Source organism: Abrus precatorius, unplaced genomic scaffold (genome assembly GCF_003935025.1).
Source record: "Abrus precatorius isolate BTA unplaced genomic scaffold, Abrus_2018 Scaffold9, whole genome shotgun sequence".
In the NCBI taxonomy this organism is placed as follows: Eukaryota; Viridiplantae; Streptophyta; class Magnoliopsida; order Fabales; family Fabaceae; genus Abrus; species Abrus precatorius.
Window position 1 is genome coordinate 4,675,648 of NW_020874439.1, and position 27,096 is coordinate 4,702,743.

The 27,096-nt window shown below is 29.7% G+C and overlaps 2 protein-coding genes across 3 annotated transcripts; both read right to left on the bottom strand.

Moving 5' to 3' along the window:
- Positions 1-12,020: 12,020 nt before the first annotated feature.
- LOC113849516 (putative disease resistance protein RGA1) lies at positions 12,021-17,093 on the bottom strand. 2 transcript variants are annotated; one of them, XM_027479469.1, is made up of 3 exons: positions 16,830-17,024; positions 15,580-15,695; positions 12,029-15,136 (listed from the first exon to the last, which is right to left on the bottom strand). In XM_027479469.1, the coding sequence occupies exons 2-3, from the start codon at positions 15,693-15,695 to the stop codon at positions 12,172-12,174; spliced, it is 3,081 nt and encodes a 1,026-aa protein (XP_027335270.1). In that variant the 5' UTR covers positions 16,830-17,024; the 3' UTR covers positions 12,029-12,171. The 2 variants fall into 2 exon arrangements, with proteins under 2 accessions (XP_027335271.1, XP_027335270.1); XM_027479470.1 differs by lacking the exon at positions 15,580-15,695 and having other exon boundaries at positions 12,021-15,136; positions 16,830-17,093.
- A 3,727-nt stretch (positions 17,094-20,820) lies between these two features.
- On the bottom strand, positions 20,821-23,946 carry LOC113850633 (putative disease resistance protein RGA1). Its single transcript, XM_027481211.1, has one exon. It carries the CDS (start codon positions 23,944-23,946, stop codon positions 20,821-20,823), a length of 3,126 nt encoding a protein of 1,041 aa, XP_027337012.1.
- Between the last annotated feature and the right edge of the window lie 3,150 nt (positions 23,947-27,096).

The following is a 27,096-nucleotide window of genomic DNA, read 5'->3' on the forward strand; positions in this document are numbered from 1 at the left end:
TCTAAATGTCCATTCAGACTTATTGGAGAGAAGAAAATATGTTTTTAAGGTATATATATATATATATATATATAATTATGTATTTTATATATATTGCAAGTATCTTTTGACTTCTTTGGAAAATGGATTTAATAAAAATAAATAAATAAATTATATTACTAAGAAAGTAGTATTGCATATTTGGAAGGCTTGAATCATTTTTTTAAAAAATGATTAAGTCCTGAATTTTTAAGCATGAAAACATATTTAAAGAAAGAGGGGAAGATACGATTTTCTTGGATTTTGAGGTGATGGAGGTGGAATTTAATAAATTAGAAGTATTCTGGATTTTTTTCTGGTTGTTTTACAGGAAGAAGAAAATTTTGGAATATCTTATTTACAGAGGAGACTCTGTCAAATTTCATTGAGAAAAGAAAAAGTTAAGGATTGTACTTAACAAAAAAGAAAAATTAAAATTTTTCTCTAATTAAATTAATTAGGAATGAAGACATGCATCATGAACATGTGATAGTGTGATGAGTGGACAGGGAAGTATAAGAAATCTAGGGGCGGCTCCAGGCTAGTCTTGGGGATAGTGACGTGTGATTGAATCTGATAGTGGCCAAGGCTCGCCACCTTGTGCTGTGGACTCTCACTGCAAAACTTTACTATCCTGACTGGTCCCGAGAGATTCTTGTATTAGTAGAGTTGTTACTGTATTATGAGATTAACAAAGTTGGCAGTTAAGTAACAGTGAAACTCCTGATCCTTCCCTGAGTAAAAGAAACAGATTGATGGTTTTGGGCCCACATGCATGTGTCAAAATGTACTAAGTTATAATAATAGACTTGCATCATTTCTCATTCATGGCATATGCATTTGCTTGGTAGATTATGGGTGTTGATAATTAATTGTGTGATTGAAACCCTTATATGTCTTTTGCTGCCGGAGATTGAATCGAATTGTCTCACCCTTTTATTGCTATGTGTGTTGTGTGTGAATATGTTTATTAGGTAAGAACATTGATGGCTCGACCACCGTACCAATTCAGCGTCTCGATCAGATATGATCCCGAGGGAAGATGGGTGCACGACTGGGAGCAACAACGATTCACCCACACTGGATCTATTATCTTTTTGTTAGATAGAAATGGGTCAGGCCCACGAGCTTACCCTATCCCCATCCGAGTACCCATGAGACTTACTTTTCCATTTCCTCCAGATGTACAGTTTGTGCGACCCCCTACCCCACCTCCTGTCCCTGTATTATCACCACCGGTATTACCCCTAGGTTTTCTTAGACCTTTATGTCCTTCTATACCATATTTACCACCTGTTGAACGGACTAGTTTAGTTGACACACTTTTAGCAAGACCTATCTCTATCTCATCCACTTCCTCTTCGTCTTCCTCTAGTTCTTCAGACTCTCCTGATTCTTCTCACTGTTCAAACACCTCTACTGCTATCGGAAGGAAGAGGACTGCTTCTCAAGCAGGACTCCTTCCTAATTTTACCTCCTCTGAGTAGGAATCTAGTGGAAAAGGAGAGTAGGATAGAGTCGAGTAAGGAATAATCTATACATATACGTAGGTGTAAGTACTTTTGACTGAAAAGAAAAAGGGGTATATAGGAAGCCTAACCTTACCGTTGTTGAATTTTGGGAGGAAATGGGCACTTTGGTGATCATGGATCCAGGGGAAAGCTCGTGAGGTCTTCGTTTTGGGTTATCATCTCTGATATCGTGACCCCACTTTATTTTGTATGTAATTCAGTTATGTATATATTTAGATAACTGGATGATTGTATAAATTAACACATGACGTGTATGTATGAAATGAAGACTTCTAGTAATGGTAATGTATTTAATTTCACTATATCTGAATAAATATATATATACCCATGCATGTGATGTTCTTACTGCTTAGTTATTTTATGATTGTATTTATATTTATTGCTTAGTAAGTAGTAAGGGTGTCACATATTAAGTACATAGATGTGTGTATTTATGTGTATGCATGACTGGATAGGGCTAAAATGGGCTAAGTGCTTAAGTGCAAAGCGTGATACTGGGCTGTTCTTGCTGCAGCGAGAGGGCCCTAGGAGGAAGGACCAGAACTGTCGCCTTCTCACTGTAGCGAGAGACGTCTCGCTGTAACGACAGTGCGACAGTTTGGGGTGCATTTTCTAGGTGCAGTCTCACTGTAGCGAGAGGGTCTCGCTGTAGTGAGATTCTGCAGAAACCAAGGTGCATTTTTGTCTAAGATTTTTGCTGCAGCGAGAATATCTCGCTGTAGCGAAAGTGTCGCGACCAGAAAAGAATTTAAAAGGGATTAGGGTTCAGGGAGGATTATTTCTCCCTCTCTCTTCGATCCTCTCTTTCCCAGAACCTTTTCCACCGATTATATTGTCTCCAAAGCCGTTCGGGAGCTTGATTGAAGGTTGGATTTAAGAGGGGAACGCTTGGAGGCCGCAATCTCTGTAGGGAGCACGTCCGTGGTCAAATCCGAGTGTGAGTCTTCAATCCAAGGTAAGGGGGGATTCTACCCTATCTCAATGTATTGAAATTCTTGTGTGTTTCAATGAATAATGCAATGTGGCTGAGATAAAGAGTAAGAATTGTGTGTTTGATGGAAATTGGTGTGCAATGTGATGTGTGCTGGAATAGTTAAGCCCTGTGGGGGTGATTATGTGTGATAGAATGTCATTGATTGGTAAATTAATGTTATTGTGAATGAATGAAGGCTATGTGCCGTATATTATTAATAAAATGTGGGCTATGTGCAGAGTACTGTGTATTGAATATAGGTTGTGTGCCGTGTGCAAGCATGAATATTGCGTGTGTGAATGGGCATGTTAGCGCCGTTGTAATGTGCTGTAAATGGTTCAGCGATACAATGGGGGTGTAGGAGATGAGGACGGTAGAAATACCTTGGGGAAGGGAGAGTAGTGGTGACACCGACTGTGGAATGGGTGCACCACAGGCCACACACTCTCTTCCTGACTAGACCTCTGACCATTACCTTTGCTGAGCAACCTGTGACTGTCCACGTGGTATCCGTGAGGTGGGGGTAACCGGCGACCATTCATGGTGTAAATCTGTGATCACAGTGCCATAGTGAGTGTGGCTGGTGTGCATATGCATGGGTTTATGTACTATACTTATGGATGTGATAATGCTGCCTATGATTGTGTTTGTTTGATGTATTGAAAATGTTCTAGAGGTGAGACTCTACGTTGATTATGTGTTTTGGAGTAGTGTAGAGTACTCACCCTTATATTCATATTTCAGGTAATCAAGACGATTAGCACCGGACTCAGTAAAGGGATGGATTGAATGTTATAGGACTTAGATTTCATTTTGAAAATGTGTAATTGAACTAGTCCTGTAGCAGTTATTTGATATTAACTTGTAACCCTTAACTTATTTCGAAATCTTTTATTTGTAAAATTATTATTTAATTAAAATTAAAATTAAGGTGTTACATGTTATTTTAACATTTTTTTTTATAGAAAGAGATAGGTATTGATTTTTAACTTTATTTAAAAATTATTAACATGTAAAAGGTTTTTTATTTTTATTATATTATTTTTATGTCACTGGTTCATGTAGCTAATTTCTTATATTTTGTGTTTAGTTGGTTTTCACCTCATGCGAGTCAAATGAAACAAACCAATCCCTGTATAAAAGCAAATCTTCTCTAGTTGTGGTGGGAGAATTGAACGTCCAGTTCTATTTTTACTTAAGCGAAAATGAACCCGTTTAAGAAAAAATAGAGAAAACAACACAAAACTCACTTAAGTGAATTTGAGAGTCAGTTAAGTAAATTTTGTTGTCTCTTCTCTCAACCGTTTGCTTTTCTTTCCTCATATCTAACACTCTCTTTGCAATCTTCATATCTAACCCTTCTGTTGTCATATCCAACTTTTTTATTTCTCTTTCAACTCTCTCTTTCTCCCATCTCATACCCAACTCCATTCTTTCTTTTCCCATCCTGTCCCCTACCCCCATATTCACCTCTCCATATCTAACTCTTTCACCTTCACCTTTGTACCACCCACTCTCCTCATCCCCACCCATCCTCAATCCCTCTTGACCCCCTTTCCGATTACTCTCTCATAAGAAATATACAAAAATTTTGTTTAAACAAACTAAATTCGCTTAAGTGAATCTTATATAAAAAAATTATGTTTTTTTTTATTTTTGTTTAAATAAAAATGAAACTAGACATCAAGTTACAACAGAAGAGCATCCAGATCCTCCCTATACATAACTAATTTTAAAGGAACCAAAAAATTTGACTCATTCTAGGCATGCTATCTATCCTGTAAATATTCACAGGTAAGATAATCAGGAAGGGAATTAGAGGTGCCTTTGAGATATTCTATATCAAAATCAAAAACACTTAAAATTACTTGTCATCTAGCAAAGATTTGTTTTGAGGCAAGATTTTTAACATATTTTTGTAAAATTTCTTTAGCAGACTTGCAGTCTACTCTAATAAGAAACTTTTGATTTAACAAATCAGATTGAAATTTTGAAACACATAAAACTATTGCTAAAACTTCTTTTTTAACAGTTGAATAATTCTGTTATGCAGAATTCCAATGTTTTGAAGTATATGCAATGATATGCTCATGGGACTCAACTCTTTGTTTGAGAATGCCGCCATAACCTATGTCAGAAGCATCAGTTTCAACAATTTTGAAAGCTTGAGGAATAGGGAGATAAAGGAGATAAAGGCAACTTATATCTCTGACTTTATTTTTAATTTCTTTGACGACGTTGGATGAACATCAGTCCAAGAAGGAGGATTCTTCTTAAGCGTGTCATGTAAAGGCTTAATAATATTGTTGAGGTGCGAAATAAAATCACCTACATAATTTAGACATCCTAAAAACCTTTGTAGCTGGGTTTTATCCAGGATTCTATCAGGAAATTTGTCAGCAAATTCAATAGATCTGCTGATAGGAATGATGGTTTCTTGATGAATATTGTGACCAAGGAATCTAATATTGATTTGAAAAAGATTGATTTTAGACTTGGAAACTGCAAGTCTATTATGTTTGATAACATTGATAAAGACATTTATGTGTTTAAAATGTTGATCAGTAGAATGGGAGAAGATTAAGACATCATCAATATAGACAATGACAAATTTTGAATAAGGATTGAAAATGTCATTCATAATTTTTTGAAATTCTGAAGGGGCATTTTTTAAGCCAAAGGGCATAACATTCCATTCGTAATGCCCAAAGGGAACAGTGAAGGCGGTCTTATACCTGTCACTTTCACAAATCTGGATTTGTCAGAATCCAGATTTCATATCGAATTTTGAAAAGATCTTAGTAAAATTTAATCTGTTAAGAAGATCTTTTTTGTTGGGAATGGGATGCCTGATCCACTGAAGAGCCTGGTTGAGGGGTTTGTAGTTGATAACTAGCCTGGGAGTACCTCTCTCTATTTCTGCAGGTTTATTGACATAAAAAGCAGAACATGACTCCCTTATAGGTACTGTTGAAACCAGTCTTGGCCAAGGTCTTATTTATTTTAATTGTTTTCCAAACAAAACAGTGAGTCTTTTAGATGAACATATCCTTGACTCTCTATTCCTTAATATATGCTTTCATGGTTTAAACATGAAAGAGGGATCTATTCCCATCGCATTAATTTATAGGATTCAGTACAAGGCCATGAACTCTTGTGCTTCTATATATATATATAATTTTAATATAGTTATATATAATAAATTCATTTAAAGCATTGTTTTTAAAAAAAAATTATTTTAATAAGTCCATTAATTTTATAGAGATTGAAAGTTGACAAATCTGTTAAAATTTATTTTATTAAAATGTAAATTAAATATAGCCTTAAATTATTATATAAACGTCAATAATCTTCTAGTAAATAGAATCAAAAGAAAAATGACTAAAGAATATATATATATATATATATATATATATATATATATATATGAAATGATTAAATTTATTAATAGTTTCTTATAAATTAAATATTTTATAAAATCATAAATAAAAAAGTTAAAATTATGAAAAGTAATGAATAATAAATATTTCAATATTGTAAAAATAAAATGAAATGAAATAGTGTCATACAAATTAATTATATCGATAAATATTTTTTTCAATTTTTTACTAAATTAATTTATTTTATTATTATAGATTAATGTTATTTATTACTTTAAAATTTTTATTATGATAGTATTATATTATATTTTTTAATTTTAAAATATCAGTGTTTTTACAATATAATTTATTACTTTTGGATAATATTATAATGATACGAGATAGAAATTAAATAAAAATAAAAATATTTCATCTTTTTTTAAAATTGATTTGATTTTCAAAACTTTGATAATACCAAATAAGTTATCCAAATATCGTTAAACATTCAACAATTTAATCTTTTATATTCTTAATTAATCTTCCTATTTAATATAAGTCTTCCTATTAATATTTTATATTCTTATTTGATATTATAATATTTGATGAATAAAGTCTTTTAGGTTAGAAAAAGAGAGGGAAGAATTGAATCTATTTTATAAATAATTTTTGCAGACTTAAAAATAAGTGATGTTTTTAAAAATGATAAGTTTAATATAGAAAAAAAAGTTATATCATAAAGAAGAAAAAGTATATAATTTAGCAAAATTTTTTGTTTCCTTGTGTTACTTTCGATCTTTAACTTTAGTTAAGATTTTTACTATTTTATAAGAAATTATCAACTTGCAATATCAAATATTATTACACAAATTTCTTCTGTGCTCAAATGGTTATCAAGTATTATTTCTTACATATGTTTCTTTAGGTACTCATAATTCCAAATATTACTTCCTTCAAGTTTTTTATACGCTGAGAACTAAATTTTTTATATAAAAAGATAAAAAAAATACTTTGATTACTTTGATAATTTGGTTTTTTTGTCCTATGCAATGATATGAGAATCTTTCTTATACAATACATAAGTGAAAAATTTATGTTACACATATTCATCTTTCCTTTACATTGAATAATTTTTTTCATAATATTGAGTTAAATTTTTTTTCTTTATTATTCTAACCATACACTTATTGAAGTTTCAATGGTACATACTTAAGATTCATTTTCCCATGCTTGACTTAGCATAGTTTTAATTTTTCATTTGTTTTCATCAGACAGAATTATACTTGTTTAATAAATTGTCTTCAAGACTTCTCACTTCTCATGAACAGAATAATACCATTCTTTCAATGGTTACCTTCAGATGAGCTACTTTCTGAGAGCATATATTTGAATAAAATGTGTCTAGTAACTTGTTCTTTTGTTCAAAAGCCAAGGAGTATTAATGAATAAATGTTGGAAGCATTTCTACTTTGGTTGTATTTTAAGACTTTCTTCTTCATAAATCTTATGCCAATTTTCACGGGATAAAGGTACAATAAATTTCTTGCACTTTGTAGTCAGGTCATCAGGTTCAGGAAGATGATAGTGAAGAAGTTGACAACTTATTTGTGGGATATTGAGCAAAAGGAAGTAGATAATGAGGATATTTTCCATTGCTTGTTAATATGCTCAAAACTTTGGTTATAATGGTTCCTAACCTTTTCTTGGTCTCTAGCCTTATGATAAATCTACATTCATTGCCAATCTTGCTTTGTAAAGAGTTGCATTCTTTTAGGAGAAAAAAAGTATTATATGAATAGTGCATCTCCTTCGAGTCCCAATGTAATTTGGCAAAAGTACTTAAGGAAAAAAGAATTACTCTATAATAGAGTCTAAAATATAAATTTTCATTTTAAATATATGATCATGTCAATCCACCAGTCCACCAACTCATTTATCTTCGAACGAGTCAAATCAAGTTAAGATGTCTAATTCACTTTTAAAATAAGTTGAACAGACCAATTTACTTTTTTACAAACTAATTCACTTTATCACTCTTAATTAATATAACTAAATATATGTCAATTATCATTAATAAGTGATAACATATATTAATTTTTTCTTAAGACTAAAATTATAGTTTATCATATTTGTAAAAAACTGTAAAGCTTCACATGGACTTTTTTCTTAATTGTAAAATATTGAAATCCTCCTCTAATTTTGTCTAGTTTGATTACCCAATTCAATTTTTGACTCAGTTAATTAAACTTCTAAATAATAATCTTTGTGTAATTGCAAGTTGAAATTCAACTTGGTAGTACTCAGAGTTTGACCATAGAACTTACTAATTGACACAACTTTTTCTTTGCTTAATTATGATGGGTTGAAGAATTATGCTATAAAAGGAAGGTTACGTGCAAAGTGTGAACTTCCTTGAGTGTTTTGTAAGGTTTATGAATGAGAATTTTGTGTAGAAGTCCCAAAATCCACAGTAGAATTATGGGAGGAATGGAATGTAATAGCATTTTGGCATAATATGAGTGTTTGTATTTTATAAATTCTTTATTAATAGAACCTTTGCATAGTCATGACAAATTTGGTGTGTTTTCCTTTCTATAAATTTTCTTTTGTCCATTGTCAAAATTCTTTCAAAGTTTCTAACATCAAAGAGTACATTTGCTACCATTCTTCTGTACTTGAATACAATTCGAGGGATGCAAATAACTTTCGATAAGACAAATACCCACACATTACCTTTAGATGCAAGAGAACATAAAAAAAACCCTCTACTGGAATGCAACTTGATCAATAATAAACTAATGGTATAGTTTTCCGTAGCCAAAATGAATCTCATACGAATTATATGGCCATCCCAAAATCGTTGACGACAAATTAAATTACAATAAGATAATATCACATTAAAAAAAAAACGAAAAACTATCGTAGTACTCATGATTTCCATCTTACAAATACAAGGGACTCTTGGAACAAAAAAGTTAACGGTTTAAAAATTTAACTCTTTAAATTATTTCAATAAACAAGAGACCCTTGGAATAACAGAGTTTTCCATGAGCATTTTTGCAAGAAGCTTAAGTACTCCTTCCTGGTTTAGCATAGACAATATTAATTTGATCCAATACAATGTTGAAACACCCCATGAAGAACAATCTAAGTTAATAAGCTTTGTCATCTTACATAACCTGATCCTTCCTGTTAACTTTCAAGTAGTGAGAGGTAGTGGAAAAATATTTGCTTTTTCGATATATCAGTTAGCTAAAAATATTTGTTATATTCTCTATTTTAATTTTATCTCAAGCTTCTTATCTTTAGCTCTCAGTTTTATCAAGTCACATCCATATCAAGGTTACAGAATTCAAACCAATATTTTCCTATATATGACTGAATTTTTATGTACGTGTTATTAAATTAAATTACTTGTAAATAAAATAAATTAAGAGCATATTGCAATATTTTCAAAAAATTATAATTTTAATAAACAAATATTTTTATTATTAATAATAAATATTATATTATTAAATATACTAAATTAAAGAATAACTTTTTTAAAATTTTAAATTAATGATTAATTACAAAATTCTTATATATCAATAAGTTAAGTCAAAATTCTTTTGAATCTTTAACCAACACTAAAGTATGTAATTTTTTATATGTCATTTGTAAGTACATCTAAGACTAGATTAAGTAATGGTGCTAATTGGTAAGTCCTTGTATAGACTTTAAAAAGTTCTCACACATAAAGTTACTTTCTCATACTGTCTTGTATAACTCAAATATATGTTACACATACGCTTTTATTTTTTAAAGTTTTTCATAACATTTTTTTTATATCCAATCATATTTGTTTTCTAGGTCAATAAAAATAATGTGCAAGTCTTTTTCTTTGTAGCCATATTTTTCTATAATCTTTTGAGAAAGATATATAGTTTTTGTTCTAAACTTCCCTAGCATAAAACTAAATTGATTTTTTGCAATCTCAATTCTCTCGCGTATTCTATGTTCAATCACTTTTTCTTCTAACTTCATAATTTGACTCATGAGTTTAATCTTTTTATAGTTTGCATAATTTTAGATATCACCCTTATTCTTCTATATAGGAACCAAATATTTTTCCATCATTCACATGACATATTCTTAAATCTCAAAATCTTTTTAAAGAGCTTAGTGAATCACTCCAGTTCTTGTTTTTTCAAACTTCAATATGAATATTATTGAGGCTAATTGCTTTACCATTTTTCATTCTGTTAAGAACTTCTTTACTGCTTCAACTTGAATTCTATGGTAATATGTCAAACTTAGACCATTTGTTTGCACTTCTTATTCTACTAAAATTTCATTTACTCCTTATCTCTCGTTAAAAAGTTGATAGAAATATTTCTCTTACCAATCTTTAATGTCTTGATATGAAACCAAAATTTTTCCTTATTCATCCTAAAGACATCTAACTTGTTCCAAAACTTTAAATTTTCTTTCTTTACTTTCGACAAGTTTATAAATCCTCCTTTCACCATTCTTTATTTCAAGATTTTGATAAAACCCTTTAACAATCTTAGAACGTCACTCAATATTTTTCTTGTTTCATTTCTTACCTTTAGACACCTTGTCAATTACATTTATGAAAACTTTTAAACTACATTCTCTTTTCTCTAATCTCTATTATTTGTCATTTAGTTCAAAACTTTTAGATTCATTTAAAAATTTTTTGACAACTTTTCTAACCTTCGTAATAATATTGTCTTAAATGATGATAATACAACCTAATAATACCTTTATATTTACATTTTAAATAAAATCTTATATGTTAAAATAAAGTGAACCAACAAAATATCAACTATTTTTTTAAATTATATAAAAATTAGTAGACTTAGATTCGATTTCAGTAAATTTTTAGAAAAATTTTTATAAGAGAAAAATATTAGTATAATAATGAATAAATTTTCTTTCATTATTTAGCTCTTATTTTCTCAAATTTTAGAGAAATTAAATAAGAGAACTTATAAAAAAATAAACAAATATAAGTTAGTTTTTATTTATAAAAAAATTATTCATTTTTATACTAATTTTTTCTTATGTAAAAACTTATTTAAAAATTTACCAAAACTGGGCCTTAATCTATTTTATTTTTCAAAATATTGATCTTTGAATATCATTTGTTTTAAAATTAATTCTATCCCAAACACAATTTTTTTTTCTAATTGAAAATTTATGGCAAAAAAAAAAAATCAGAAGATGCGTTTGATAAAAAAAAAAAAAAGTATTTTGAAATATGAATATGATGACTGAACTCAACCCATACTTTATATTTGAAATTAAGGCAAGAAGAACATTGACTTTGGGTTGAGTGCAAAAGATGAAGTTCATGGCATAGAAACAAAACACTCAAATAAAGGTTAATAAAATTGGTCCAACGTGAAAGTATTATTATGGACAAAATTTAGAAACTATATTATATGTATTTTTTTTATAATTACTTAATTATAAAAAAAATAAAGATCTAATTATACAAATTAGTATATGCAAAACATACTTTAAAAATCTTATAAAAAGTAAAGAGAGATTAAAACTATACAAAACATCAATTTATATTTTACATTTATAAAGTTGAAGAGACTCAAATTAGTGTATATTTATTTTACAATAATAATCAATTTCTTATGCATATAAATACTTTTATAATTTGAGACCTAATGTTTAAATGAGAAGGTTTTTAGGTATTAATTATCTTTATTATTATTATGTTACATGACTTTTTTACGCATTTAATATTTAATTTTTTTTATTCAGTCTTAATTTAAATTTTATATTAAATATTTCTAATTAGTTTTTAATTTTCAAATTTTTTTAATTTAATCTTATTTAATATAATAGAATATTGTTATTAAAAATAAATATTTATATATTAATATTTATAAATTTTATTCATTATAAAACAATTTTAATTTTTTAAATGAATTTCTAATACAAAATTTATAATTATCTTTCTTTAATTTTATATTATTAATATAATAAAATATTTATTTATAAAATTTATTGAATTATATAATATTTGAATTTTTATTTAAAAATTTTATTTTTGTAATAATATCGGTGCAAAGAAAAAAAAAACTTATTGGCATTACATATATTAAGAGTTGGATAATGTTTAACAATTGAAAATTAATATGATTAGGATAATTTGTATTTATGTTTGAAAGAATGAACACTAACTCAAAGTATTTTAATAGCAAAGCAAATACAATACAACGTTTACACTAAATAAATACGCATAAGAATCAGATCAGTATCTTTATCATCACTAATCAAGGATTATCTGTGGAATGTGTGCGATTTGGCGACTAACAACACTTGTCTCTGTTCGGCATTCTTTAATTAAGAGGGAACATCCCCTGACCTCAAAGATCTTTAAGTTGGTAAGACCACTCATTCCTTCGGGCAACGATGCCAATTTTGGGCAATAGAAGATCATGATGTGCTGAAGCGATGAGAGGTTGCAAATCCAATTTGGCAAAGCCTTCAGCCTTCCACACTCATCTACTGTGATTTTTCGCAGAGAAGGAAGGCAGTTGGTGCCGTCCTTAAACCCAGTTTCAAATTCCTCAAGTGTTTCACTTTCACACCGTATAATTTGAAGAGACTCGAGAGAAGTCAGATTTTGCATCCAACCCTTTGGTAAATTCATAGGATCAGAAATCATCAACTCTAACTCTCTGAGCATGGAAAGAGGAGCAGAGGAGGAAGATGAGTCAGCTGAACATGTTGAGTTTAGCGTTGCTGTTAATGGCTCCGCACTGCTACCGCACCATTCTAATTTCTTAACGTTTGGAAAAGTAGGCATGCAAGTCAACTGTGGACAGAGATAGAGTTGCAGATGAGAAAGTTGAGGAAATGAAAGAGATGAAGAGAGATTATGTGAATCATTGATATCATCTCCCCGCCTCCGCCATCCCCTGAACTTGGGACAATCTTCTAACATGAGGCTCTCCAAAGAGGGGAAGAAGGTTATTGCAAAACCATCTTCGTAGAGATATATGTATTCCAATTCATCAAGAGAGTCCATCTGAAGTGACTTCAGGGACGGGAGACGTTCCAACGGTGGGAGAAAGCCACAATTACGAAGATAAAAGAGACTAATTTCAACAACATTTGTGAGAAGAGAAAGCCAATCTGGGAAACGCATGCCTGGATAACCACACACCACCAATCGCTTAAGATTACGGTGGGGCTCAAGGTTTTCTAATAATTTTAAACTGTCACTGTTACGGCTGTCTTCATGCGACCAAACCAAAACCAAGGATTGAAGGAACCTTTTTTCTTTTAAATTTACATCATGTGATTCCAGAGCCACGTCTCTGACACGAACGAGATCCTGAATTGTTAATTTTCCTCTCAGGTTTAAGTCTTTCAATTCATTTAATGTGCCACATTTTGTTTCTTGGCTGTCTCCCACAGCAAAGATTGATAAGAATTGCAACCAGCACAACTTTCCCAACCCAACTGGCATCCCACTCAAGGAGTAATGATAATGGAAGTCAAGATATCTTAAATGCTTCAATTTTCCAAGTGAATCAAACAATCTGTAGGAAAAAGATGACATCCTCAAGACACGTAAGTATTTGAACTTTGAAATAACCGACAAATCTTCCTCCTCTTCCAAGTCATCCGGCAAAATCAAAGTTCGCAGTCTGCTCGGATCTAATGATTTCAACAAATTAATGGCCTGACCAGATTCCAATGATACGTGCATGAGTCTACCTTTAACTTTTTCTGCCTTACCATCCAAGTAACAATAATCATCGCCAGCTACTAGCATTGACAGATCATGCATTAAATCGTGCATTTTGAAGCTAATGATCTCACCGTATTCACTGTCCGCATCTTGAAAAAATGAGTTCATCAAAAATATCTTTACAATTTGATTACCGAGATCCTCCATCTGCTGTTTCTCAGTTGAACATTTAAGGTAACCCTGTGCCATCCATAACTGAATCAACTCATCTTTTGGTATTTTTGAATCCTTGGGGTATAAAGAGCAGTAAGCAAAACATTGTCTCATTTCTGGCAATAAGTTACGGTAACTGAGTTTTAGAATTGGCATGATACTATCTTGCTCTTCACATAATTTCCAGAAGTCGCCATGTAAAACATTCTCCCACTCACTTTCTTCGTTTTGTCTTCGTAACAGGCCTCCCAGGGTTTTAACTGCCAGTGGAACGCCTTTACATTTTTTGGCTATTTCTTTCCCCATTGATTCTAGATTTTGATTCACTCCTTTGAAATCATCCTCAAATGCAATGTTCTTCAACAAACTCCAAGATGCCTCATCAGCAAAACCTTTCAAAGGATAGGAAGTGCTAGCTGTCATTGCCTCAGCTACATTTTCACTTCGAGTTGTCACTAAAATCTTACTATCTTTAGCGCCACACATCAAGTACTTTCTCAGTTCAATCCATTTGTCGCGTCTCTCATTCCAAATGTCATCCAGGACCAACAAATATTTCTTACCACTTAAATTTTCACGAAGTTCTTCTTGCAAGTAGTCTAATGACAACCCATCTGCTGTCGGGCGACGAGTAACTGATTCTAATATTTTCTTCAGAATAGTTTTCACATCAAAGTTATCAGAGACACACACCCACATTTTCTTGTCAAAAAAATTCTGCACTTCCAAGTCATTATACACCAACTGAGCAAGCGTTGTCTTCCCCAAGCCACCGAGGCCAACAATAGCAATCACAGAAACTTTTCGGTTTTCATGAGGTTGTCTCAACAGAGTAATAATCTCCTTTTTACTATCATCTCTTCCAATGATATCAGATTCTAGCACAAAAGAACATGTTTCCCTCCATTCACTGCTAGTTTGCTTAACCAGAGAACCTGGGCTTAAATTCAATTTATCCATGTCTTCTACTACTACATTAAAACTTTCTCGTATTTCTTTAATTTTGTCAGGCATTTCAGTGTATAAAGGAAGTTGATTTGAAGATGAAATGGAAAGAAGTACCTTGTCTACTTCTTTTCCTTCTGCTGCACCCAATTTGTCTCTCCTGAATTGGATAGCAAGCTCATCTAAGGAGTCATCTGCAGCATGGAGTACTTTTTTGAACCTTCTGATCCAAACTCGCACACCATCATCATGATCTTGTTTATCGTCGGCATCAAGGAGCTTAGCATTGATGGATTCAATAGTGTTCTTAAGATCTTCCAACTCTTCCGTCACATCATAATGCTTTCCAAATTCAAGAAAATCTGCGGAAGCCAACCTGAGATTTGAAGTAACAGCAAATGGAACTGAATCAGCCATCGTTAAAGTGATTAAGAAAGACTACATAGAAGGGTGCTTTGTTGAGAGAAAGTTGAGCAATGTCTAAAAATATTGGCATAAGAATAGAGGAAAAGGGAAAATATGTAATAATAATCTACAAATTCAATTGATTGAATCATGATTTATTCATGGCCGGCTCAGTTACAAATCCTTACCAATCAGAATTTCCATATGCACGACACATCTAAAAGTAGATATTTATTTTTTATAATTATAGTACAAAAGAGGAAAAAAATATCAATTATCACTCCAAATCTTCCTGTTTAAGATATTTTTTTAAAATATTATTATTAATGTAATCCCCTAATAGAATAGGACGTAGTATATAATTTTAGGAACATTTTTCCAACGTAACATTAATATGGGGGCTAGGTTACCTACCAAAGAAAACTAAAGGAGACTAGGAATCCTAAAATAATAACTTCAGATTTCTTCTCTTTTCTCATCATAAAGAACCATGCATAAATAGCCTCAGAACCAGGTCTTTGATCTTCCATCTAAATGAAATAACAAACTTTAAAAAAACCTTCAAACTAACAAAAACACTTGTATTCAATGATTAACATTACTTTTTTGTTATGCGTTTGGGTCTTGTAACAAAATTATTTCTTATTAATGTTGATCTCATAAAATTACTATAGAAAGTAATTTACTGTAACTCCGTATCATTTGAACTCTCTTGTGTACACCAGTCTGTGTTCATTCTCGAATAAAAGAGTACTTTGAAATTTTTTTAATATTTACTTGTTTAGCGTCTTTTATATTAATTTTGTTATATTTATCTTTTCATTAAGTTAAAATATTATTTTTTAAATTTAATTAATTTTAAAGTAAATTTTAAATTTTTTTATCATGACACACTTATTAAATTGTTAGACATAAAAATTATATATTCTACTAGTTTATCTATAATATGTGCTGGATTATTTGGATTTAATATAATAAATTATATTTATTAAGCATATATTTTAATTAATGATTTTCAAAATATTAATTTATAATAAAAATATTTTTAAAAGAATATTTGATTAAATTTTAACAATGCGAAAGGGATAAACAAATTTATAGTTTCAATAGAACGGACTTTTTTATTTAAATTTAATGAAAGTATAACAAAAATGTATAATGTGTGATTCATCTTTAAAAGGTGTAATTTTTGTCTTCTATACATTTATTTTATATTATATAATCAACCTTAATTGGAATAAATATTTTTTTCACCATTAATACTAAACATATAAAAATATAAATTAAAAATTATAAAATTTGATTTTTATTTTAAATATCTTGATTAAGTTAAGATATTGATTTTTGAGATTTCAGCATGATAACAAGATTGGATAGCATGCATATAAACTTATAAACAAAAAAAAAATGTAAATATTTACAACATTTTAATTACTTGACTGATGTAAATTAAAATTTTATAAAATAATATTAGTAAATAAACTTTAAATACCAAGCATTATAAACAAATATTCAAAGAAAATAAAAAGATATAACCTTTACGAAAAGAAATAATAAAAGGGTGAAAGAGATTAAAGCGAAATAAGAACCAGTCAAAACTATAACGAAAAAAAACATAAACCGTAAGCTAAGCATGTTGTGCAAGAAAGGGTGGAAAAAGGAACCTGTGAATGAGATTAGACGCAACAGCAAATGGAACGTTTTCCATATCCCTTAGATCTGATGAAGAAGCGAAGAGATCTCACTCTGTTCAGTTTGAGATTGGCAATGGCTGCACCATAAACACTATTTGCTCTTATATCTGCCCATCACAGGGACACACTTGTAATTAGCTATCTCACTCAAACCATCTTTTCTATGTCTGAACGGTCAATGCTTGCTCCGCCTCTTATCTTCGATCTAATATTATAAATATGCAATAAAGGATTAATTATTGTGACTTGTCGTTCTGCTTTTTTTGCTGTGTAGTCGTCGTCACAGGGCCATTTTTGTAATTAGTTAAGTCAATCAAACTATCTTTTTTCAGAGTCAAATTTTCTCTCAATTTCTTTTAGTGTCCCGCCATGATAGCTAGAAATATAAAACAGGTTAGCAGTAATTACAGGACCGTTCAAGCTTTTATATATTATGTTCGTCCTTCACTGACAACATCAAAATGTTATTTCATTGACTTTTTCATATGCCGAAACAAGATCTCATTTTTCAATTAGTTATTCAATGAAAGAGTTATTTTATTCATAAAATATTATCATACAATATATTTTTACAAATAACATTTTTACAATACTGATTATTTATTTATTTATTACATTGTTTATCTTATCTCTCACACTTAATATTGAGAAAATATGATGACTTAACAAAAAAATTTGACAAGAGTGACAACCAATTAAAATATCAATAGCAAAATCAGAATGAAATCAAATACAAAAGTCTAGTGTCCATTAAAACTAAAAATTTCACTTTAAGGTGAAAGGCAACTCACACTTTTCAAATAAAATAATAGCCTTATCTCACTAAGTGAAATTGACTACATGTATAACAGATAATATTAAGTTCCATCAAAAACTAAATTTTTAAAAATTTAGTTAATAAAAATATCATTTTTAATAATTTCATATAAAATTCTTTTAAATTTTTTTTACCGTTTTATACTAAATTAAGAATTATGCAATTCACTCCTCTTACTGACATTTTTCAAGGTCTTTTTCACACATGACCACATAACTTTAGATGATTCTCAGTCATTGTTTTTACTTGTTATTTTAATATTTTTTTTCGTATATTATCATTTTGTATCATGTGCTTTCTCTCCCACTCATCCATTTTAGCATTCTCATTTTTGTTAGTCTCACATTTTTGTTGTGTTATTTTTTTAATGCCCAACGTTCACTGTCATATAAGATAACTAGTCATATTGAAGTACATTAAAATTTTCGTTTCAATTTGATAGGTATTTTACAATCGCAACTAACTTCTGATGTCTTCTTTAACCATTCAACTTGTATTTTGTGAGTAATATATTCATTAATTTCTCTATTATTTTGTATAATTGATTCCATATACTTGAAATTGAAAATTTGTAGTATAATATTATCTCTAATTTCAACTCTCAATGTATGATTCTCATCTTATTTTTTACTAAATCTATAATGCATAGATTCAATCTTACTCCTACTTAAGCAAAAATCCTTAGATTTAAAAGTCTCACTCCATAATTCAAGTTTAGCATTAATATCTTCTTTTCAATCCTCAATCAAGACTATATCATCAGCAAATAGCATGTACTAAGAGAGAATCTTTTGTATGTCATTTGTAAACACATTTAAGACTGGATTAAACAAATAAGGATTCAAAGCAAAACTTTGGTATGAGTCTATTCTAATTGGGAAATCCTTAGATACACTTCAAGAAGTTCTCACATATGTAGGTACCTTCTTATACTGTCTTGTATAGCATAAATATATGCTATATATACTCTTTCTTCTTTTTGTTTTTCTACAGTTTTCTATAACAATTTTCTTAGAATTCGATCATATGTGTTTTCCAAGTCAAGAAAATTCATGTTTAAGTCTTTTTCTTTGTAACGATATTTTTTTCATAATTTTTCTATTGTAAATCTTCCTGACATAAAACTAAATTGATTTTCTGCAATATCAATTTTCTCTCGTATTCTATGTTCAATCAGCTTTTTCTAAAACTTCATAAAGTGACTTATGAGTTCAATCCTTCTTGAATATCATTCATGTTCTTCTATATAGGAATCATAATGTTCTTCCTCCATTCATCTAACATACTCTTAGATCTTAAAATCTCATTAGAGAGTTTAGTAAGTCAATATGATCCTTGATTTTCTAAACTTTTTCAAACCTCTATATGAATATTATTAGGACTAATTCTTTACCATTCTTCATTCTCTTAAGAGCTTATTTTAGTTCTCCAACTCAAATCCTACCATAATATGTCAAATTTAGGTCATTCGTTTGCACTTCTAATTCTACTAATTTTTTATTTGCTCCTAGTCCCTCATTAAAAGGTTGATAGAAATATTTCTCTCATTAATCTTTGATGTCTTGATCCAAAACAAAATGTTTCCTTCTTCATCCTAATACATCTAACTTGATCTAAATCTCTAAATTTTATTTCTCTACTTTTGACAAATTTATAAATCATCCTTTCACCATACTTTGTTTCAAGATCTTAATAAAATCCTTCAACAGTCTTAAAATCACCACTCATTGCTTTTCTTATCTCATTTTTTGTCTTTTGATGCCTTGCCTAATTTTTAGCATTATTACATGTATGCAAAATTTTAGAACATATTCTCTTTTCTCTAATCTCCTCTTGCACACTTTCATTTAACCACCATAATTCTTTGTCTTTTACTCTTAAATCTCTATATTCATTTAAATTTTTTGTTTTTGAAGCTTTCCCAACCTTTGTAGTAATGTTATCTTAAATGATGAAGTACTACCAAATAATACCTTTGTATTTATATTTAAATGATATATTATGTATTAAATAAAGTGAGTCAATAAAATATCAACTATTTTCTAAATTATATAAAAATTAGAAGACTTAGATTATAATAAACTTCTGATTTTTGCAGCAGCCAATGAATAAATTTTCTCTCCTTCTGCAAAGATAATCACATTGTTAGTTCCCAGATGAGCCTATGCATCCACCTGTGAATAAAGCACTTAGTTTCTCACATGCTTTAGTCAGCACCACCATTTCCTCTGCAATTAATTTCTAAATAATTGTTAGATGTTCCATGAGCATTTTTTATAAGTAGTTACCAACATTACGAAAATCTAACAATTTTTATAAAGCTTTTAATATCTAAAATTTTTTTTTCTTCTCTTTTCCATTTTCACTTGTAAATATTAAAACAATGAATATTCCCGTGATAAAACTAAATTGAAAATTTAACCTCAATTCAAAATTAAGAATGTATATCTAAAAAACTTGTAAAAAGTATAAAGAAATTGAAACTATACAGAACATCAATTTATATTTTATATTTACGAAGTAGAAGGAACCCAATATATTTGTTTTACATCAATAATCAATTCTCTACGCATGTAAATACATTTATAATTTGGATCTTAATTTTTAAATAAGAAGGTTTTTAGAGATTAGTTATCTTTCACATGACTTTTTATGCATTTAACATTTAATTTTTTTTAATTCAGTCTTAAGTTAAATTTTATATTAAATATTTTTTAATTTTCAAAATTTATTTTTTATTTAATCTTATTTAATATAATAGAATATTATTATTAAAAATAAATATTTATATATGAACATTTATAAATTTTATTAATTATAAAATAATTTTAATTTTTTAAATGAATTTCTAATAAAAATTTTATAATTATCTTTCTTTAATTTAATCTTATTAATATAATAAATTATTTATTTATAAAATTTATTGAATATTTGAATTTTTATTTAAAAATTTTATTTTTGTAATAATATCGGGGCAAAGAAAAAAAAAAACTTATTGGCATTACATATATTAAGACTCGGATAATGTTTAACAATTGAAAATTAAGATGATTAGGATAATTTGTATTTATGTTTGAAACAAATGAACACGACGTTTACACTAAATAAATACGCATCAGAATCAGATCAGTACCTTTATCATCACTAATCACGAAGGATTTTTTGTGGAATGTGTGCGATTTGGCGACTAACAGCACTTGTCTCTGTTCGGCATTCTTCAAGTAAGAGGGAACATTTCCTCACTTCAAACATCTTTAAGTTGGTAAGACCACGCATTCCTTTGGGCAGCGATGCCAATTTTGGGCAACCGTAGATCATGATGTGCTGCAGCGCTGAGAGGTTGCAAATCCAATCTGGCAAAGCCTTTAGCCTTTCACACTCCCATATGCCGATTTTTCGCAGACAAGGAAGGCAGTCGGTGTCGTCCTTAAACCCCATTTCAAATTCCTCAAGTGTTTCACTTTCACGTGATTGAATTTTAAGAGACTCGAGAGAAGTCAGATTTTGCATCCAACCCTTTGGTAAATTCATAGGATCAGAAATCTGCAATTCTTTGAGCACTGAAAGAGGAGCAGCGGAGGAAGATGAGTCAGCTGAACATGTTGAGTTTAATGTTCCTGTTAATGGCTCCGCATTGCTATGACACCAGTTTAAATCCTTAACGTTTGGAAAAGTAGGCATGCAAGTCAACTGTGGACATTTAGAGACAAATAGTTGAGAAAGATGCGGAAATGAAAGAGGTAAGGAGAGATTATGTGAATCATTGATATCATCTCCCCGCCTCCGCCATCCCCTGAGTTTCGGACAATTATCTAATATGAGGCTCTCCAAAGAGGGGAAGAAGGTCACTGCAAAACCATCTTCGTAGAGATCTATGTATTCTAATTCGTTGAGAGTGTGTATCGCAAGTGACTTCAGGGACGGGAGACGTTTCAACGGAGGGAGACAGCGACAGTTATCAAACCCCCAGAGAGTGATGTCAACAACATTTGTGAGAAGAGAAAGCCAATTTGGGAGAAGCACGCCTGGATAATAATTCACCTCCAATTGCTTAAGATTAAGGTGGGGCTCAAGGTTTTCCAATAATTGCAAGCTGTCACTGTTAAAGAGGTCTCCAAATAGGGACCAATTCAGAGTCAAGGATTGAAGGAATTTTTTTTCTTTTAAATTTACATTCTGTGATTCCAGAGCCACGTCTCTCACACGATTGAGACACTTAATTTCTAATTTGCCTCTTATTAGGTTTAAGTCCTTCAGTTCATTTAGTGTCCCATATTTTATTTCTTGGCTGTCTCCCACAACAAAGGTCGATAAGAATTGCAATGAGGATAATTTTCCCAACCCTGCCATCCCACTCATAGATTCATACTCAGCAATTTCAAGGCACCTCAAATTGACTAATTTTGTGACTACTTCTGAAAATGATTCTTCATCACACTCCCACGATTTTAATGTTTGTAAGAAAACAAGATTGCTCATAGATTTGGGAAGACTTGTTTGTTGCAATAAATCAAGGTATCTTAAATGCTTCGAATGTTCAGTGGAATCAGAGAGACAATCCATCCTCAAGACACGTAAGTATTTGAACTTTGCAATCACCGACAAATCTACCTCCTCTTCAAAGTAATACGGAAAAATCAAAGTTCGCAGCCTGCTCGGATCTAATGATTTCAACAAATGAAAGGCCTCATCAGATTCCAATGATACGTGCATTGGTCTACCTTCAACCTTTTCTGCCTTACTATCCAAGTAACAATAATCACTGCCAGCTACTAGCATTGCAAGATCATGCATTAAATCATGCATTTTGAAACTAATGATCTCACCGTATTCACCATCCGCATCTTGAAAAAATGAGTTCATCCAAAATATCTTTACAAATTGATTACCGACATCCTCCATCTGCTGTTTTTCAGTTGAACATTGAAGGTAACCCTGTGCCATCCATAACTGAATCAACTCATCCTTTTGAATTCTAGAATCCTTGGGGTACAAAGAGCAATAAGCAAAACATTGTCTCATTTCTGGCGACAAGTTGCGGTAACTGAGTTTTAGAATTGGCATGATACTATCTTGCTCTTCACATGATTTCCAGAATTCACCGCTTAAAACATTCTCCCATACACTTTCTTCTTTTTGTCCTCCTAACACGCCTCCCAGGGTTTTAACTGCCAGTGGAACCCCTTTACATTTTTTGGCTATTTCTTTTCCCATTGATTCTAGATTTTGATTCACTCCTTTGAAATCATCCTCAAATGCAATGTTCTTCAACAAAGTCCAAGATGCTTCATCAGTCAAACCTTTCAAAGGATAGGAAGTGCTGGCAGTCATTGCCTCTGCTACATTTTCACTTCGAGTTGTCACTAAAATTTTACTATCTTGAGCGCCACACATCAAATACTTTCTCAATTCAATCCATTTGTCACGTCTCTCATTCCAAATGTCATCCAGGACCAACAAATATTTCTTACCACTTAAATTTTCACGAAGTTCTTCTTGCAAGTAGTCTAATGACAACCCATCTGCTGTGGGGCGACGAGTAACTGATTCTAATATTTTCTTCAGAATAGTTTTCACATCGAAGTTATCAGAGACACACACCCACATTTTCTTTTCAAAACAATTCTGCACTTCCAAGTCATTATACACCAACTGAGCAAGCGTTGTCTTCCCCAAGCCACCGAGGCCAAAAATAGCAATCACAGAAACTTTTCTGTTTTCATGAGGTTGTCTCAACAGACTAATAATCTCCTTTTTACTATCATCTCTTCCAATGATTTCAGATTCTAGCACAAAAGAACATGTTTCCCTCCATTCACTGTTAGTTTGCTTAACCAGAGAACCTGGGCTTAAATTCAATTTATCCATGTCCTCTACTACACCATTAAAACTTTCCCGTATTTCTTTAATGTTGTCAGGCATTTCAGTGTATAAAGGAAGTTGATTTGAAGATGAAATGGAAAGAAGTACCTTGTCTACTTCTTTTCCTTCTGCTGCATCCAGTTTGTCTCTCTTGAATTGGATAGCAAGGTCATCTAAGGAGTCATCTGCAGTATGGAGTACTTTTTTGAACCTTCTGATCCAAACTCGCACACCATCATCTTGATCTTGTTTATCGTCGGCATCAAGGAGCTTAGCATTGATGGATTCAATAGTGTTCTTAAGCTCTTCCAACTCTTCCGTCACATCATAATGCTTTCCAAATTCAAGAAAATCTGAGGAAGCCAACCTGAGATTTGAAGTAACAGCAAATGGAACTGAATCAGCCATCGTTAAAATGATTAAGAAAGACTACATGGAAGGGTGCTTTGTTGAGAGAAAGTTGAGCAATGTCTAAAAATATTGGCATAAGAATAGAGGAAAAGGGAAAATATGTAATAATAATCTACAAATTCAATTGATTGAATCATGATTCATTCATGGCCGGCTCAGTTACAAATCCTTACCAATCAGAATTTCCATATGCACGACACATCTAAAAGTAGATATTTATTTTTTATAATTTTAGTACAAAAGAGAAAAAAATATCAATTATCACTCCAAAATCTTCTTGTTTAAGATATTTTTTTAAAATATTATTATTAATGTAATCCCCTAATAGAATAGGACGTAGTTTATAATTTTAGGAACATTTTTCCAACGTAACATTAATTTATAACACATAATTTTTTTTTATTAATGTTGATCTCATAAAAATTATCATAGAAAGTAATTTATTGTAACTCCGTATCATATGAATTCTCTTGTGTGCACCCGTCTGTGTTCATTCTCGAATAAAAGAGTACTTTGGAATTTTTTTTTATATTTAATTGTTTAGCTTCTCTTATATTAATTTTGTTATATTTATCTTTTTATTAAGTTAAAATATTTTTTTTAAATTTAATTAATTTTAAAGTAAATTTTAAATTTTTTTATCATGACACACTTATTAAATTGTACATAAAAGTTATATATTCTACTAGTTTATCTATAATATGTGCTGGATTATTTGGGTTAAATATAATAAAATTATATTTATTAAGCATATATTTTAATTAATGATTTTCAAAATATTAATTTATAATCAAAATATTTTTAAAAGAATATTTGATTAAGTTTTAACAATGCAAAAAGGTTAGTTAAACAAATTTATAGTTTCAATAGAACGGACTTTTTTATTTAAATTTAATGAAAGTATAACAAAAATGTATAATGTGTGATTCATTTTGAAAGGTGTAATTTTTGTCTTCTATACATTTATTTTATATTATATAATCAACCTTAATTGGAATAAATATTTTTTTCACCATTAATACTAAACATACAAAGATATAAATTAAAAATTATAAAATTTGATTTTTATTTTAAATATCTTGATTACGTTAAGATATTGATTTATGAGATTTTAGCATGATAACAAGATTGGATAGCATGCATATAAACTTATAAACAAAAAAATGTAAATATTTACAACATTTTAATTACTTTACTGATGTAAATTAAAATTTTATAAAATAATATTCGTATATAAGCTTTAAATACTAAGCATTAGAAACAAATATTCAAAGAAAATAAAAAGATATAACCTTTACGAAAAGAAATAACAAAAGGGTAAAAGAGATTAAAACAAAATAAGAAACAGTGAAAACTATAACAAAAAAAAAAAAACCTAAACTGTAAGCTAAGCATGTTGTGGAAGAATTAAAAAGTAGATTAGTTATTGTTTAAATTGAAGAAAGGGTGGAAAAAGGAACCTGTGAATGAGATTAGACGCAACAGCAAAGGGAACGTTTTCCATATTCCTTAGATCTGATGAAGAAGAGAAGAGATCTCACTGTGTTCAGTTTGAGATTGGCAATGGCTGCAGCATAAACAGCATTGCTCTTATATCTGCCCATCACAGGGACACTTTTGTAATTAGCTATCTCACTCAAACCATCTTTTCAAGCCTTAATGGTCAATGCTTGCTCTGATCTGCGAGCTAATATTATAAATATGCAATAAATATAATAATAATTTAATCAAAAGTTGAGATTAATTACTGTGACTTGTCGGTTCTGCTTTTCTTTGCCGTGTAGTCGTCGTCGAGTTAAAAAATTATGTGCATTATTATAACTCATTGACAGCTAATGCCTAATGCTGTCTCTTCTCTTAGTCATCATTTTATAATTATTTAATGTAATTAAAAAATTATAAAAAATTTAGTCGTTCTGCTTTTCTTTGCTGTGCAGTCGTTTTCACAGGGACACTATTTAATTAGATTAGTCAATAAAACTATTTTTTAAAGGATCTTTCATTTTTTTTTTAATTTTTTTAATTTTTTTAAATTAATATATTTAGATTGATTATCTTCATATAAACAAATTATAGAAAAGTTTTTTTTATATATTTTTTATTATAATCTTTCATTATAACTTAAAATATATAAGTATTTGTTTGAGAGGATTAAAAATCAATCCATCAACCAATAGTTTTCAAACCATTAAACTGATTTAAAAAATTAAAAAAATTATAATATAATTTAAATATTTTATTTTTCATTATAAAAATTAGATAAAATTAAACTCTTTTTTTAACATGTTTATATTAATTTTTATATAATGTAGCATTTGTATCTACTCTAACTCTTCTCTTAATTCAGCATCTTTTGTTTTATTTAAACTAAAAATTAAAATAAAAGTCATTTAGAATTAAAAATAAAAAAAAATGTATTAAATTAACAAAAATTAATCTATAAAGCAATCAGTTCAATATTATTTAAGTATATTATAGTTTATTTGGTAAACATGAACTGAATTAGCTATAAGGAAATTATAGCTAGATAGGTTTTATTTATATATTATATATATGATGGGTCATAATATATGGTTCAACAGGCACAAACACACTTCTAATTTTCGCAAGAGTCACTTATTAAATTTTTTCTCCTTCTGCATAGATAGTCACATTGTTGGTTCGTAGATGAGTCTATGCATCTACCTGTAAACAAAGCACTTGATTTTTTACATGCTTCAATCAGCACTACCATTTCCTCTGCAATTAATTTCTAAATATATAATTAAACAAACTCAAGGTTAATTCAGCAATATATTTTATGTGGTTTAGATTTAATTTTAATCTATTCATTTTATGAATAAATTAAACAATGTGAAGATGAAACACAAAATAACGTCTCATTTTAATATTAATAATCTTAATTAATTTTATAGTGAGATAATAGAAAAAAATAATGTTAAAGTTTCTATAATAATATTTTTCTTTGAGTGTTACTAATCTGAATCTTTAACATTTTTTTTATTGGTGAACAAATTTTATTTTTGTGTATTACACAGTATAATAAATTAAAGTAAACTTTTAAATAAAAAAAATTGCCTGATTATATTTAAATTTAATTGATTTTATAATTTTAAAAAATAAATATTTTATTATATTATGTTAAAA